Genomic DNA, 17,742 nt, shown 5'->3' on the forward strand with positions numbered 1-17,742 from the left:
TTCAGACAATATATCATACACGCCAGTGCATGATACATTGTCATCAATATATCATCCAATTTCAATATCAATTTCATCACCGTACCATTTCCTTTCCTAATGGTTTTCACTATCGATGTTCTTGTAAAGCTATTGCATTTCCTCGCGTTTTGTAGAATAAACAAAGCTGCATAAATTTTTATTATTCATGATATGTACCGACACGCCCAACAAACGCTGCCAACTTAATCTAGCTTTCTTATGCTCTCGCTTTAGCTTCAACATATCTTGCGCCTTTCAAGGGTCAAAATACTAAAATATTCAAATTTCTCCAATGCCTTCTGTAGGATCAACAATTCATTTTCAGGCACATATTTAAATTAAAATGTTCTTGCACCGAAATTTCCGCACACTGAAATGTTCCTCTATCGAAAGGTTCGCACACCGAGAAATGAGCCGTTCTACACCGAAATGTTCACATCCGTTACTCCATACAGGCATCGTTGAAATATATGTTCATAGCATGACGCAAGAGTCCCGACTTGCGTGGGGAAAAAGGACCTGGAGGGACCCTGCCTGAAAGGGCCTCGCCAAGGCACAAAACTAATAGAAATTGGGAAGAAAAAGTGGGCCCGTCCTGAGGGATTGGCAGATAGGTGCCCGAGCCTTGGGCCAAGCAGTGCCGCGGAAAACTGGGTTTAGGCTTGTGTTGCGGGTGTTTGTTACATTACATGTATATCTTGATACGTCTGACCTCGTGTCGGAATTCACTTCGAAAACTTCTGACAGGAGTACCGCCTGTTGCGAGTTCTGCCCAACAGGCTGTACGGAGACAGTTCTTGATGTCGGCGTATATTTTCGCAAAAGTATCACGTTCGCCGTTGTAACATTAGGCGTAAGCTAAAGGATAGCTTATGGCATGTCGCACGTTGAGCTCATACTTTCTTTTATTCGGTGAATAATACATTTGTGCACAGTCAGTAAGACGCAGGCAATAAATGAAAGAAGCGCCCAATAGAAGCACATATGCCGGAGATTAAAACACTGAAACAAATAGCAACTACACCGTACCTAAGAACTCTCAGAGCTAAGCCATGGTCATCAAAAATGATTTTTACTCAAAACTGGCGAACGTATTGCGTCATGTTGGGAACAAACTACTTGGCATTGTGACGCATTTACCCATATCCTTTAACATTTAGAGTATTTGCTGAAGTAAACAAGTTTAGCACATCCCTATCCTCATTTTAAATGAAACGGAATTATCAGGAATGATATTGCAATAAACGAAATGATTACTACTGCAAGTAGACATTTTATTCCCACCACCGCAACACACCTCTGTAAAACGATATCCATGGCCGTTCTAAATTAACTGTCAGAACTGTATTCTCGTCCTCGCTGGCCTCAGACTGAAGCTTTAATCTGGGCAACTGTCGTCATAGGTGTAAAACTTCTGCTTTGTGCCGCAGAGAAGATCGAAGATGAAATCGCAGCACGTCGCGTTCTTTCTCAGGCCACTCACAGGAAGGATAAGAGTGCACGCCTCATCTGCAACGTTCAAAAAAACATGATTGGTATTTTAGTTTTGTATAAATAACAAAATGAGCACAAATGTGACCCTAATTTCAAACATTTGACCATTTCCAAAGCCGTACAACATTTCAAGTTATTTGCGTCGGTTAAAATTTATTATTCAAAATACCCTCCCCCAAAGGAATGTGACAAACCAATCCCCTATTCTGTAAAAAAAAAAAAAAATTAAACGTTCAATTAGTACGGGAAAAAATAAAAAAAAAAAACGTTTAACTCGATTTGCGTTAAACAAGATAAAAAATAAATGAAAACTTCATGTTCAATGCACCGGTGCATATGGCTCTTTCGAGATAAAATCGGCTTCTGAATCTCGGAATTATCTTTCTTCTGCGGTAATGTCGGTGTTTCTTTTTTGTTCTTTTTTTTTTTTTTTGTCCATAAAAACTACTTTTCGGGAAAGCAATGTTTGAATGCGAATTTGACGTTTAGTTTGGGCTGTTTTTTTTTCTGTATTGTTTTACATCACTACCAAATCACAGTGGTATAATGGCAAATGCAATACACGTAGTGTGCACATTCAAACACTGTCATTTGAATACAGCAGTAAAAACGAAAGAACACTAAAGAGGTATATTTAGGTAGGCCTACTCTTAGAAACACGTCCACTGCGTGCAGTGAACGGTACGTACTTGGGCTAGTTTCTAATTCATTGCATACGAAAAGACAGCAAACAACGATGACGAACGTGTTCAACATCAACGAACACCATGATACATACGCTGCATGAAATGACAATCGGCCTGCCAAAAAACAGCGCGGAAAGATGTCGAGTTGTTTCACTTTTCAAGTCAGAACCTAATATTGGCCTCAGATGGCATGAAAGGTCACATGAACTACGTCAAAATTCGCAGCTTAAGTCAACAAATCACGGAGTCGCCTTGAAAAAGCTCCGTCGCTTAACAAAACGTGAGCTTTTCATTTCAGTCTTCTGGTCAGGCTCTTTACGTGAAAGTTACTCGTAAGCGTATCAAACTTTGAAATTTTGTCAGTGTTAACAATGCACGCGCAGACGCAATCATAACAATGCACACTAAAGAAGCTCTGCGTAGATCTTCAAGCTGAAAAAAAATAACACAGTCTAGGGGGTTTTTCTTGGAAAAACGCGTTTCATTTTAGGGGGCACTGATTCCTACATTTCATAGCTCGATCTTTAATTACATTACATATTAAGGGACGTTGGTTCCATTTTTTCCAGAATGTTTACGCAGAGTCGTGTATTTCGATAAAAATTCTGGGGCATCTTCATTCGCTAATTTTCACCTAAGCATATACCAGCAGAGATCCCTTGGTCAACTCGAAAGTGATCTAGAATGTCTGGCAACCATTAGCTTATATCAATAGGGTGATACCTTACGTACTATTTCAATGCCACATCACTAATGCGAAAATGTGTCCTTGTCTTATACTCTACAAGTGTTTGTAAAAAAAAAAAAAAAAACATTTGAATATACCGAGATTAACCAGAACCTCGATTGATCACGATGCGTGAAGCAGGGCAGAAAATTTAAACTGAGTGCACGCCCCTCCCCCCCCCCCCACCCACACGCACACACGCACACAGCCACACACAGACACTCATACGCATTGTAGCAAAGAGATGTTCGGCATTGCAACTCAAAGATCTCAAGACATCCAATCAGTACTATTCAAGTGGATTTCTTACAACGTTTCTCATTGTGGCCTCGAAGCTGAGGGCGACGTGTCATAAGCGCCTTGGCGTTTTTGTTAAGAAATTGATCTGTCATATTGTGACGCTTTTTCAGGAAAATGTGAGACACCACTACAAAAATTCTAGACACCCTCTGAAAGTTACCCCTTACAGTTTTAAGACTGCATCAGGATGCAGTCTTGACGCCAATCATTAGTATACTTTGTAGCGGTTTGAGAAACAATCTACAACAAACATCTTGCCTGCCAATACATAATGTTAACAGATCGTGTGATTGGAATCATTGTTCCAACGACGAACCACCATTAACGTCCCAAAGGAATCTCCGCCAGCATGTGAACATGATAGAGCAGCATTCAGGACTGAACACTTTGCCTATTTTTTTAGGCTGACATTTGACAAGCTACTGATTAGGATCATGGAAACGACGTTGCTGTTTTGGGGGTTAATAGGGTGTTTAGGTGTTGTTGTAACACGACACGGGGTAGATATCACGTTTTGATATAACTTATCAAGACAAAACTTTTATCTCCTTAATCAGAATAAAGTCCCTATGACGGACCATTGGCTCGGATGAATTTAAAATATTAATTTCGTTTTTCCTAGACATGTCTTTACGTATATGCCATGCAGATTCCATAACTCCAGTGTTTTGAGATGTAACATATTGCCACTTTTAGAACGCAGTTCTTAGGCGCGCGTTTCCGGCTTGAGCGGCGTCGCCGTCGGCGTAACGGTGAGGTCACGTGACCCCGGGGACGTCACGTGACCCACGTGAGGTCGCGTGGTCCTCTTGAGGTCATGAGGATCACGTGACGTCACAAGGGTCTCGTAACCTCACGGTTACGCCGACGCCACTTGGAGGGAGAAGCAGCAGGCAGGATGAGGAGGTAAGGAGGAGGGAGGAGGAGTATACCCTTCCCTCCTCCTCCTCAAGAGCAGCTCTCTAATTCGGTGTTACAGGGAGTTGTAAATGGCTTTCATTTATTTTTTGTTCACGATAAGGACCAATAAAGCATATTAATATATTGCTTTATGAGAGCAATTCAAATGTAGGCAGTGATTGGATGGTACATGTATATATTGAGAAAAACATTTACACTATAGTACAACACAGGCAGAAGCAATAAAGTGCAATGACGTTATATTGCCCTTGCAGAAATAATAAAGGAACTGTTACATTTTATTGTGCTTCTTAGCCACATTTTCACTAGGAAAACAAACATTTTAGAAGCTTACAACGTTACAAAAAGACTTACCACTGATATAGTTGTTTCTGAACACCAGACACTGCTGCTGGTGGCTGCAATCTAAGTACGCAACGTACACAAGCAGTGAGCTATTTCCTGAAAACACAAAGAAAAAATCGGTTTCTGTTCCCAGAGCATGTTTTTAGAATGTGACTATACTGGGTAATGCAAACACAACTTTTAAATTTATTCCTTCTGGTGAGGTATTAAATCTTAATATTGCGTGTTGACTTTCCTATCTCACAGATTGGGCAGCACAGACGAGCGATACGTTAGGTAATAAGTCCATTTAACATATGAACACTTAGCTGTCCGGGTTTTATCAGCCTAGATACAACTTTATGAGTGCAGACTTACCACCCACGGCTTGAAAGTATTCCAGATTATTTACATCGTATCCTTCAGATGCCGCTAGGGTTGTGAGTACTTTGCTGTGGAGAAAATGGAAGGAAAAAATATACATATTTTGAGTGTACATTATTACTCAGTGAAAAAAGGAAAACATTCCTGAAGAAACGATATACAGATATAGTTCACAAGCTCTAGCACCTCCATGCGACATCGATCGTTGTCGTGGTGGTCTTGCAGCCGTCATCGAGCGGCTCGCTCTCCTTGAGCACAAAGCGATATTTCAAAGGAAATATTTTTGTACTTGTATTTACCTCCTGGAGGACAAGACAAGCAAATATGGTTGATTGATGTATTTAATATATTCAATATCAAACAGCGTTAACAGTAAACCTGAATCAGTACATTGCTTGACCGAAAAGCTATAAATAATATCCCAACATCCTCCGTCGTCTAAGACTTGAAAAGGCAATAATCACAAACTTGACTTTAATACATTTGAGCTTGTGCACCCGATTCGGTCATGCACATGATATTTCACACCTAGGTAGGTCGCGTGTTGTCGTCATCGCTTCTCATAGTCGTCCTTTGTTGTTGTTTCTTATCGTTAAGCGTAGTCGTCATCGCTATTGGCGAAGAGATCAAACTATAGGGGGCGCTCTGACGCGTTCGTTGTCCCCACACACCGGTGTTTACCCAACACAAGGCCTTTGAACATGCCCACAGGCCTTCTGCGCATTTTCACGGCTTGACGTTAATATACTAACAATAAGCGAAGTGACGTTCATTGTTAGTGCCAGATCTCTCCAAAAAGCAGTCGTCAAAATAGCGAGCTTGACCCACCTCGGCGTTTGTGCTGAGCTGGGCATACGCACCGTGCATGCTGCATTGTTCATGCAGGCCGGAGTGGTAACAAAAGAGCCGCTCCTCCGCCTTAGGTACCCGGAAAACAGGAACTCCAGCCTAACGTTGACGCGGCATTCGGTTGTCAGCCGAGCTCTGAGTGATTGTTATTTATGGTCCCCATCCATGTAGTTCAAAATTTAGCCGCTAGGGGCGCCAAGCTCTAATCTGCTCCCCAATAGTCATGGCAGCTTAAGAAACGCCGGATGTGGCCAGTCCCGTGAATCTTATTACTGATCCGCGCTCAATGAAATTACGGCATTATCCAGTAAAACGCCGAGAACCAATCACAAAGCGGGAAAAGTGAACTTAATAAGCCAAGCCCTGCACTTCTTCCTCCAATGACTATATCATTGCTTGTCATAGTCATCGGTTGCCCACGTCGTTTTCGTCCTTGTCGTCTCTTTTCGTCGTCCTCGTTTGTTGTCGTCATTAGACGCCGTTTGTCTTCGACGGCTGTCGTTGTCGTCGTCTTCCGTCGTCGTCGTATTGTGTCATTGTGGCTTGTCATCGCTGTTCGTCGCTATTCTTCGTCTTCGCCATCGTCGGTTTACTGAGCTGAGGCTGTCGACACTCAGCACTTCCGCCGTAATGTAACAAAATAAAAAGTTGGCTTGTGCAGTAAAACTCAAAATGTATTTTACTTGCCAACTAGGGCTTACCAACAAAAACAAAGAGCTACATCCGGTGTCGGCACAGGGAGGGTGATTGACTTTACGATAAGTTTGAACAGTTTATTAGAAAGTTCGAGACGACAGAAAAAGGTAAAATGAGAAAGAACATGCATAGCACATGACAGGCAGGGATTTCCCTAAGTAGAAAGCACCACCTCTCAGGTGTATATATAGAGAAAGGGAAACATACATTACAGGTATGAGCATTTGGTTAATAGACGTCTGTAATTTAGCTAGTGGACTAAAAAAGAAACAGTCATATTTTATCTAGCCTCGCCTCGCATCGCCTCCCCCCCCCCCCCCCCCCCCCCCCCGAGCCATTGGGACACCCCCCCCTTGATTAGAATCCTGGGGAAGCCCCTGATGACAGGCCCTAGTGTTACGAAGTGCAGAAATCGCGCAGACAGCGGTAAGAGCTTGTACCGGGTTCCAACGGCGAGACACGATGCGAGACGCCGCCTCGTCTGGCTTTTTCGTATGGGAAGGAGATCATTTTTAATCATTGTCTGCCCCTTTACAATACTCCAAAAGATTTCTGCAGGCAGTTGTGTGGATAAACATGTTTTAGAGACTCTTAGTGCTGTGCCTGTTCGCAATTTCTTCAAGGGACCATGTCGGAGCTAGCAAAACAGTTAAATAGGTTCAGGAAAATGTTCAAAATAGAAGAGAAAGCGAGATGTAGGTTGGTGTCACACACTGAAGGTAGATAGAGCTCTATTGCCCCATTCTCGGGGTGGAATATACTGGTCAATAGGGAAACAGTCAATCTCGGCATCATTCTGGTCCCAGCAAAGAATTGGACTGCGTTTTCAAAGACTTATACGCAATGAAAGTGGAACGTCGGTGGACTTCTTTATATTAGGCAGTTTTCACCTTGCGGCATCTCCCAAATTTTGAAGCACCGTCTAACATTTATTATTTGCGAGCTCCTAATGTTTGCGATTAAAGCGAATTCAAAATTTAGCCAAACTTGAAAGCATGCGAAAATTCCGGTCTCCAAGAGCTCTCAATTCGGGCGTCTGGAATTCGTGAAATGGTAAAAACTTCGGATAAAAAAGAAAACAAAAGTTGTACACTATCTTAGCATGAAAGTGAGGGTGCTCGACATTCTTCAGATTCGCATATAATTGGAACGCACGAAGGTAAAGCACTCTTCCGTCTACATAATATCAACTAAACTGTCCGCTGAAAAAAAAAAAAAAAGTCACAGGTTGAGCAGCGGCACTTGCTCTTCGATTAAGCACAAGAGGAAAATAAGCAGGCCCGCGTTCTTTTGCTTCTTGCTATCGCTCGAGGGGAAAGGTCCTCCAAAAGTTGGGCAGACAGCGTGCTCACGACGCTATCTGCGTCCCAGCAACAGCGACTTGGCGACTTCACACCAACCCGGGGGACCCGCGGGTGCTTTTTTCGAGAGGGAGACAGGAAACGACGGGACAATGATCAACGATCTCGGCGCATGCGCGGCTCGTCGCCGCACGCCGCACTATTTTCCTTCCGCAGCGCGCCGCAGCACGCCGCAGCACGCCGCCTCGCGTCTGCGCCTTCGTGTCCCTGCAAAAACCGACCGTGGCTTCCCGCAGTGCTTGGCTCCAGCATGGCACCATAGCGGTACTCTGCTCCGCAAGCGGAGCATATACAGTTACTCTACACGACGTGAGCCTCCAGCGCCGCAGTACGTCCGCCCAGAGCAACCTTCACCAAGGAAGACGTCTGGAAGACGGCCAACCGACGCCCACTGTGTTACGACTGCGGAGAAGCCGACCATATGTACCGGCGATCCCCGTATCGGCAGGTCGGATTTTTAGGGAAAATCCAATATATATATATATATATATATATATATATATATATGGGGTGTTCTTTTTTAAGATATACTAATTTGTTAAAAAAAAAAAAAACGTTAAAGTTACACTCCTGCGGTTTGTGCAGGTGAGTTATGCGGCCAGGTTAACATTATTTGGGTACATAATGTTTGCGATAAGCCGGTTTATTATTTTCGACTTGTTAATTACCGTTTTCATTTCCGAAATTATATATAAGGTTCCAATTAGAAACTTAAAAAGCGTAACTGAAAACCACTAAATTAACTCTTTTTAGAACGACTTAAGCTCATGAGAAACTCGGAGGCACATTCAAGTTACAACTCGCGAAGCAGGCGCAAAGCGAGCAGTGGGAAAACGAGGATGATTAGATTATCATCGTGTTCCGCCACTGCCAGCTGCTAGTGGTATCTTTGGTGCGCCCCCGAGCTTCCCACGAGCTTCAAGTCGTTCTAGAAAGAGTTTATTTACTGATATTCGATAACGCTCAGCAAGTTTCTAATGGGAACCATATGTCTATTGTCCCCAATTAAAATGTTACTTAACGAATTTTAATTAATTAGCCGACTTATCGCAAAGATTAGCCGCCCACATCGGTTCCTCCTGACCGTAAAACTCACTCGCACAAACCGCATAAGTGTAGCTTTCATGATTTTTAAACAAATATGTAAAAAATGAAAAAAACAACCAGTATATCTATATATATATATATATATATATATATATACATATATATATATGTCACAAAACAAAAATTTGTAGGGTTTTTATTTCCGCAAAAATAAACTAGGCAACATCGAACGCTCATTCTCCGCCCAAAGATAGCGCTGTAGGCCACAACCAGATGCCAAAGTTTCAGCCCGATCCGATAACTTAATCAAAAGTTATAAGCGATTTTCTGAAAATTTCAACGGGAAAATGGCGGCCGACGGAGATTTCGAATACATGGGGCTCTCGGCATCAGAAACCGAAAACGGGCAAAAATGAGCTTCATTTTCCAATTGAAATGTTCATATATATATTTATTTATATATTTATTTATTTATTTATTTATTTGATTTTTTATAGCTTGTGGTTGCTTAATAAGGTTCGCTGTATTCTCGAAATTAAAGACTTGGACACTAACAAAACAAGCTTTCGTTTCGCAATTCTACACGAATTTTGCTCTACTGTTTCGAGACTTCAGAATTCTCACCAAGTTTTACCAGAAAAAACAATGTTTTCAATGCTGTTAATATTTCACGACCATCTTCTAATATACAATAAATAACTAGTTTATCATTTTTGCTTTTGCTATGGGTTCATATAGAGAACTAGACACTGAACGCAGTATTCTATTAAGGAAGTTTGCAGCTGTCCCGCACTTTGCATTTACGCTCAAAAGTTTTAAAAAGCGAGTTTTTATTTTAGTTTTTATCGCAGTAAATCGTTTGTTAATACTGGCGATCTGATCAATCATTGCAACTACTGACTGTTATTGGTCATTGTTATTTTTTCACTGTGCTCTTGTTCCATTGTATTTTTTTTAACAAAACACCATTGAAAGTAAACGGGAACATAAAAGTTTATTCACATTTTGGAAGACGCATTGAAAGATGCCAAAGTTATACTCACATTGAACTCTGCCCATATTCGACTAACATTGGGAAGGATCCGTTTTCTGCGGGACCAAGGCTGGTAAATCGGCCACACTTTTCGGTACCACCAAATACTGGATCATTCTCGTAGTTTCTGTAGATCGTGTACCACGTCTCTTGAATCGGTAAGCACTGCACAGAAGGATTCACTAAACAACAGGCTGAAGCATACGCTTTTCCCTATTTCTATAGTATGTTACAGTTTTAGAATGTTATTACAAGCCCCTTGCACAAAGCCAGTGTTGTACGGAACGGCGTTGTAAGGAAGGGCGTTCCTTGAACACGCTCCTTTGAGGAGGAACAAAGGAACGATGCCGTTCCATCTTGCATCAGTGGAACTGAGCAGGAAGCTGTCACGGTTCTTACAAAAACAAAAAAGAAGGCGGTTTTTTGTATTTGTGTAGTCTTGCACTTCTTATTTAACTTCTGAGGGGGAACTGTAAAAAGTATGAGAACAATATATTTATGAAGAGCAGGATCTCTTTAGCTTTTTTGTTAGTTATTTTAGGGTTTATTTTGTGGGGTATTCGTATGGTAAATGTCGGGAGAAAGCTAGCTGGTGGACATCGAATCATTTCTTAGTGCTTGAGGCTCCAGTACAAAAACCAAAACATTTAGTCAAAGAAAAAAAAGCACAGAAAAAAAGACGTCCCAAACTCAGCTACTTTATTTGCTTCCCAGAATCCTCAGACACCCAGAAATCTAAGGCCTACTACAGCCATCACTGAACCTCCACTAAGATACCTACAGTTACAACAAAAGACCACGTTAACAGGCATCGAAGGCACCCTTGTTGCTCGAACATCGGAAACTTAAAAGATACACAACACTTAACCTATATTCCCCCTCACCTTCTCCCCACATTCACACTGTAAAACGAATCTGACCCTCACGGAGAAGAACTGGTAGCTTTCAAGACTGAGCTTCCAGAATACCTACCCTCTTCTCCACTTACTCGTCTTGCGGACAGCAACATCGAGAAGCAAGTGTTGATAAGTTCAAACAAGAAGCTTTTTAATATTGAAACGTTTGAGGTTGTTGTGAAGCGCGTGTGCAATGTGGGATAATCCTTAATAAAGAGTTACTAAATTATATCCGCTCCTTCCCGGCTCACACTACATTTGGCTCGTATGAATAGCCCACCTGAAACATAGATGTGGTGAAGGGCTAATTTTAAAAGGTGAATATATCAACAAAAATAACTTTGCTTACGGTTTTTTTTTGTGTGTGTGTGTGTCCTTCCATCACGGCATTCAAATCCGCATGTTGTCATTTGATGGTATATAAGTCAAAGATGCGTACCGTCGGAGTTATTAATACGAAGTTCATTATGACGGCTCCCCGCTCGAAACGTCGTAATAAACTTCATATTAGTAACTCCGTCAGGACGCGCCTTTGACTTATTTACTCTTCCCGGTCTATTGCTTTATATTGACCTTACTTCACCTCTCTCTCTCTATATATATATATATAGGGTGGTCCAAGTCACCAGGCTCGATCTAAAATGTACCATAAAAATGGACGCCTGCTCGTAGCGATCTAAACTTTTCGTCAAAGGTGTATATCACAGGTCGGTTTTTTCTTGTAAAATTACAACGCGTAGCTCTCTTTCTGTAAAAATTAAGGGCAAGAAACTTGTCAGGGTCTACGACGGGCAGCGACGCAGACGACAGGGGTTCAGTAGCGGGGTGTATTTGGTGTCCGTATTGATAGATGGCGCTACCTCCTTATCGCGACGGCTCGCGACCACTGTGGTTTATTAGAATGAACATAATCGTTTTCAAAAGTACCTTCGTTAAAAAATAAATGCGGACAATAAAAGAAAAATTTAAACTAAAAAATTCCGTCTGCATAACGGCGGCGCTTTTGCTGCCAACGGATTTCGTCTGCGTGTCGTCTGTTTTCTTTCGCTGGTCGGCTGCACCTTTGGACGCTGCTTCCGGCACCATCTATCAATACGAACGCCAAACATACCCCGCTACTGAACCCCTGTCGTCTGCGTCGTTGCCCGCCGTAGACCCTGGCAAGTTTCTCGGCCTTACTTTTTACAGAAAGAGAACTACGCGTTGTTATTTTACAAGAAAAAACCGACCTGTGAAATACACCTTTGACGAAAAGTTTAGATTGCTACGTGCAGGCGTCGATTTTTACGGTTCATTTTAGATCGAGCTTGGTGACTTGAACCACCCTATATATATAAAGAAAATATTGCGTACGGTGCCGCTGAATATAAAACAGTGAACTCGCACTTCGAAGCGATGTCGACATTTCGGCCTGAGATAGGTCTTCAAAACTGGTTGCCATTTTTTTTTTTTTTTTTTTATTGCGAAAATCTTAACTGTCCCGTGGAGCGAGCCGACGTCATCAGCTTCGAAACCGCCGCCAAACGACACCTAAACTCATTTCTCTCAATGGAGCCGAGTGAAGCCGCTTTCTGACAGCACCGAGCTTTGAAGCCGCGCAAAAAGCCGAGCCAAACGGCACCTAGTTTTCCCTCTCCCAATGGATCCAAGTGAAGCCGAAATCTGATGGATAGGCTCCGAGGCTCCCAGTGGCCGCCGCGCGTCAGTTTCAAGGCCGCCACCCCATAACGCTGCGGGTGCGCGCCGTCAGCGCGGCGGTAAAACAAAGCGTCTGGCCGCCAAGCGAGTCAGGGGGCGTATGGGCACACTCCAGAGCGGCTCCACGGCCGAGACGTGGCCGTCCGCGCCAGTACGCCGCAGACGAACTAAGAGAGCGGAAGAACGTATTCATACTTTCGGATTCCCAACTCATAACAGGTGCTTAGCTGTCCGTCGAACCTTTTCTTTAAAAAGGGAGATATTTTTGTACGTAGTCCGGGCTTTTACTTTGCTTGCTGTGTGCGTTAATTGCTTGTTTTTTTTTCTTATGTAGGGAGAATATTGTTGAGCGTTGTCCCAGCGAATTAATTTTCGTCGACTAGCATTGTTGTGGGCTTAGGCACTGTAATACGTGATGTGACCCAGGTGTGTACACTGAAAATAACTCTAACCAATTTTGGCAACCAGACTCTATGAAGGCCCGACTCAGGCGGAAACGTCGGCTCACTAAATGCTTTAAAACACCAACAACGCTTCGAAGTGCGACTTCTGTACTTCATATATACCGGATGTTCCATTTTAATTCGAACAGATTTATTACAAAAATCTGTAAAAGGTGCACTAATGCAGTGTGGGAAGGTGAGTTATACCACAAGGGGGACATCATACGTTGCTAATGTTTGCGATAAGTAGAATAATTACGTAAACTTCCTTAATTAACGTTTGAATTACTAAAATAATCATATGATTTGAATTAGAAACTGGTTGAGCGTCATCGAAAACCACTACATCAGTCAATTTTACATCGACCTGAAGCTCGTGGGAAACTCGAGAAAAAGAGAGGTGTGTAAAATCTCTGCTTTTCAACTCCTCTCTTTTTCTTCTCTCCCTAAGCTGAAAGCGTGGTAGAAGGTAGGCACTCGCCGGACCAATAAACCATAGACTTTTTATCGCTTGACTCCGCTCTCTGTGCGCATGTAATAGAAGGAGCGTGATCATGTAGTTGGATGAATGACGCATGAGCCGTTGCCGATACCGGAATTCCTACTTGCGAATCCAGTTTCACGTGTGGTGCGGCTCGCGGGGCTCCTGTGGATTTCGCTTCTATGATAAATGGTATCTCGCTTGAAAATTCCTACCCGTATGTCGGCAACAAGCGATTTCTTCAAAGAAGCAAAGACATTCTTGTGATGGCGTTCAGTGTTCGGTTGGGCAAATGACGGCTTGTGCGACATCGTGGTGAATCTTAGCGGATCCCTTTCTTCTCGGTTTTGTCTTTGAGTGGATGTTCGGCAGTTCCCGTGTCTACATATACCTCGGATTACATCGTTCAAGTCCGGTATTGTCAACGGAAGTGCGCTGCAACCTACTCGGCGACAATTGACCTTTTGCACATTCTATCTCCTGGCAGGCTGAGTGAATAATTTCCCCGACATTCTACCGCAGTCGCTGGCCATTAGCTGTTTGAAATCATGTGAAAACTGCAGGTAGAATACTGAATTTCTTATTCTCCCTGAGTTTTGTGGAAACACCTTTCATGAACACCTTTTCGTGGATACACGTTTCCTGGACACACGTTCTGTCGACACTAACGTTTGATCGACACTCGCTACGCGAACTGGATGCTGCAGGCACATTTCGTCTTACCTCTATTCCTGAGGCGCGTGCTCACTGACCCAGCCCACCCATTCACGCCACTTCTGGCGAGTCTGCAGCAACTCATTACAACAACAAAAATAACCTATTTTGAGTTGTTTATAAAGCATCACGTGCTTGTGAAGCGATCTGTCGATGAAACGTTTTTCGATGACTGGCGACGGCCAGTAGAATTCCGGGAAAAAAATTTGGCCGGCTACCGGGAGACTAGACACTACCCACGAATAACCTTTGGTTCTTGTTTGCTTTGCATTCTTCTCAGTTGCGTAACAGCTTAGCAGTACCTCTTCACATATTGCAGATTGCTTAGTTTGTACTTGTCTACAGAATGGGCTGTGTGTAATAAACTTCTAGGAGATTTGAAAATAATTCCATGTGTCTGTTTACCTGACCTTTTGCAAACACCTGGGAGCGGGCATTTTTTATTTTGTTGTTGAAGGGATTGCTCCATGTTTTATATAGGCTTATGAAGTTCGAAACGTCTTAAATGAGTTTGGGATGTCCAGCCTTCTTTTATATCCAAATACACGGTTTTTTGTACGATGTAGAGTGACAACATATAATTTGTTTCACATTTCATACGATTGCGGTAAAAAGAAAAACTACAAACAGCTACAGCACGATGATAAAGAGACCCATAGGACGAGCTATAAAAGGAACTATAGCAAACCATACCGAGAGTAATAGGCGGCTAAAATACAATAGGAAATGCTATAGGCTGCTATAGCGCGGTGTCTCAAAATATACATAGAGTAAGCCATAGTGATCTCTAAAACAGACGATGCAAGAAGCTATGGGTGGCTAAACGAACCAATAGAACAATGGGTATAGAGAACCATAGGACGAACTGTAGAATGAGCTATAGTGGACCATACACAGAGCAATAGGAAGCTATTCACGGTGTCTAAAAATATCTATAAAATAAGCCATGGAGATATCTATAGCAGACCATACAAAAAACTATACACGGCTAAAGGAACCAAAAGAAAAGCCACGAGCGGCTATAGGATCCTTTCTAAAAAGACCCATAGAGTAAATTATAGAAAATTCTGTAGGTTTTCTTTGAAACAGCTATAGACAGCCTTATGCGAGACCATAAGAGAAGCTAAAGACAGCCATAGAAGCGGCTATAACTAATTTGGCCAATTTTTATAGCCGGCTATACAAAGCATTTCTTATAGACGACCATAGACCATTTTTGCACGGACTAGGGCGACATGTTTTGTATAAGGCGAACTTCTCGATACCCTTTGCAAAAAAAATAAAAAAATGCGCCTATGGCCTCTTCGCATCACCAGTGAAGCGCTGTGCATACTTAAAAGCATGGAATATCTGTTACTATCAGCCTCACAAAACAAATATGAAAATAGGAGCTTCTAGATATATAACACAACTATGACTTTGGCTGCTCCCTCATCGAACTCTTTCAAACGTTAGCACCGTTAGTGGCGACTCAACGAACTTCATAATATCCGCCATTACTACGCCACCGAATTCTAGAAGGATGTGACCGCGTGCCTAATTCTTAACATGCCAAGAACCGATGCGCGGCCAAATTAACTCGAAAAATACCAAAAGTTTAAAAAAGTTCCTTAATTTAAGCCTGTGGTGCCTGGAACGCGTCTCCTACTGGTGTGCTTACCAAGTCCAAAAAGGCGTATCCTAAATGTCCGCCCGGTGACCTCATAGACGTATGATCTGGTCGGCGGCCGCCATACTGCCGGTGTAAAAGCTGCGGTGGTGCATATGACAGACGCATGTTCTGCTGCATGGTCGCTGTCCAGCTTTGCAGCCTACAGAAGCTTGGACAGTCAGGAGCTGGAACGCCGTTACGACAACGACACTCGCGTTCTCCCGTACTTTTAACCGGGACTTCTGGCACTAGCCAGAAGGAGGGCGACATCTGACGGACTAACACTTATGCAATATGGCGTCATTTGCTGCCACGTCGCAAACACTTTTGGAATAGGATGCTAAACACACCAGTCGGGGACGCGCTCTAGGCACCGTGCTCACAATAAAGCCGAGTCTGGACAAAGGCTGAACAAGAGCGCCGCGTCTGCGCATGGCTGATGTAGGACTCGGATTCAATCAGCCTCGTCGTTGGGCACGAAAAAATGTAAACATCCGTGCCGTTGTACTGTAATGGTGCTTCACGGACTAAGAGGAGGGTGCGAGACGGCTTTGTATTGTCTAGGTCGAGTTGGTCGGTTGCAAAGGTTGACTTGATGACTGTTTACATTGATAGTAGATAACAATAGTTTTCACGCTACATCGTATTTGTTGACTCCGAAGACCCCCTCTTCCTCCCTCCTAAATCAAATGCCAGGAGATAATATGCAACATGGCCCGATAGTTTCAAGGAGGTGTTCTCTCCAATGCAGATTACACTAAAGTAACACAACTTAAGGAACGCAAGGCGTAGCGTGTACCGAGCACCTTATAATTCCTCGGCAGTCAATGAGATTTCAGCATTAACCGATAGTAACGTCGAACAAACAGTCAAGAAACAAGTAATCCATAGATGTAATAAGCCACGCCACGTGTTTCTTAAAATGTCACTAACTATATTGAACACAGCAGGAGTGAGGAAGTGTTATGTTCCATTCCTGTTCACCGAGTATAGTTCCCTATACTTGGACATTCCGCCGCGTTATCGTTCTTATAATCTCGTAGGTTGTGTGTCCAGGGTACCAACAAGCTTCAGGAGATAACCTAAGCATGGTTGCGCAAATTACGGCGCGATTTTTACCTAAGCACTCATCAACTGCAAGTGATTACGCCAAGTCTCTTATTCTCTTCATAAGAAAATACATTGTCATTTTTCACAGCACCATCATAAGAACCGCAGCCTTGTTCGGCCTCATTGTTGCTCTGCGTCTCAAACACACCCTATAAGAATTCGCAAATGGGAAACGGATATCGACATCAAACACCAATATTTGGAAATTCCATTATCAGTTCTACCAACGAGACATGGCCGATTAATGTCGTGTTCCCATCGTCGTGCAATATCAGTGGGGGGAAAAAAACGACGTTCAATCGCGTTTGCAAGTGATATCGCGTGGCTATCGGAGCTTGACACCATTCGCTCTCTTGATTGAACGAACGGGTCAAGGGAAGACTTGTTATTTGAGACCCGACCGCATAATCGTACAGCTGACATGCAGTAGTCTTTGAGAGATTAGGTATGAGTGAGACGTAACATTTGACTAGACCTACATTCGTGGCGTTCTGGTACTTGCCCAGTGCTGGGTTCAGTTCTGGATAGGGAGGGCGAACGCCGCTGCACAAGGAAGTCAGAAGGGCGGTGGCAGCAATATTACCAATGAAGAGCGCTTTTGCCATGGTGGTGTGTCTCCAAAGCGGCCGTCTACGATGCTTTCCCTGGAAATAACACAACCAGATTAGCGTTGGGCTATATAACTAAGCTTTTATCTTTTACCTGTTTTCTACACATGACGCACTTGTCATATAATCAACGAAATCAAAAGTCCCAAAAGTGCTTAGCTCGTAGGACATTTCATTTTTCATTTCAAAATTCCGCCATTGTTGGTTTTTGCTTGTAACTTGACAAGTTCTCAGAACTGAGTTAAAAACATCCTGCAATAAGCACGTACAAAAAAAAAATTCCTGTCTATCCGAACTA

At 42.9% G+C, this 17,742-nt stretch overlaps 1 protein-coding gene across 1 annotated transcript; it reads right to left on the reverse strand.

Annotated features, from left to right (window-relative positions):
• Positions 1-1,399: 1,399 nt before the first annotated feature.
• On the reverse strand, positions 1,400-17,441 carry LOC8026044. The gene is made up of 5 exons (XM_042291373.1): positions 17,316-17,441; positions 9,854-10,008; positions 4,852-4,925; positions 4,504-4,590; positions 1,400-1,530 (listed from the first exon to the last, which is right to left on the reverse strand). Exons 1-5 carry the CDS (start codon positions 17,439-17,441, stop codon positions 1,400-1,402), a joined length of 573 nt encoding a protein of 190 aa, XP_042147307.1.
• Positions 17,442-17,742: the final 301 nt, after the last annotated feature.

Source organism: Ixodes scapularis, unplaced genomic scaffold (assembly GCF_016920785.2).
Source record: "Ixodes scapularis isolate PalLabHiFi unplaced genomic scaffold, ASM1692078v2 PGA_scaffold2__306_contigs__length_199485367, whole genome shotgun sequence".
Lineage (NCBI taxonomy): Eukaryota > Metazoa > Arthropoda > Arachnida > Ixodida > Ixodidae > Ixodes > Ixodes scapularis.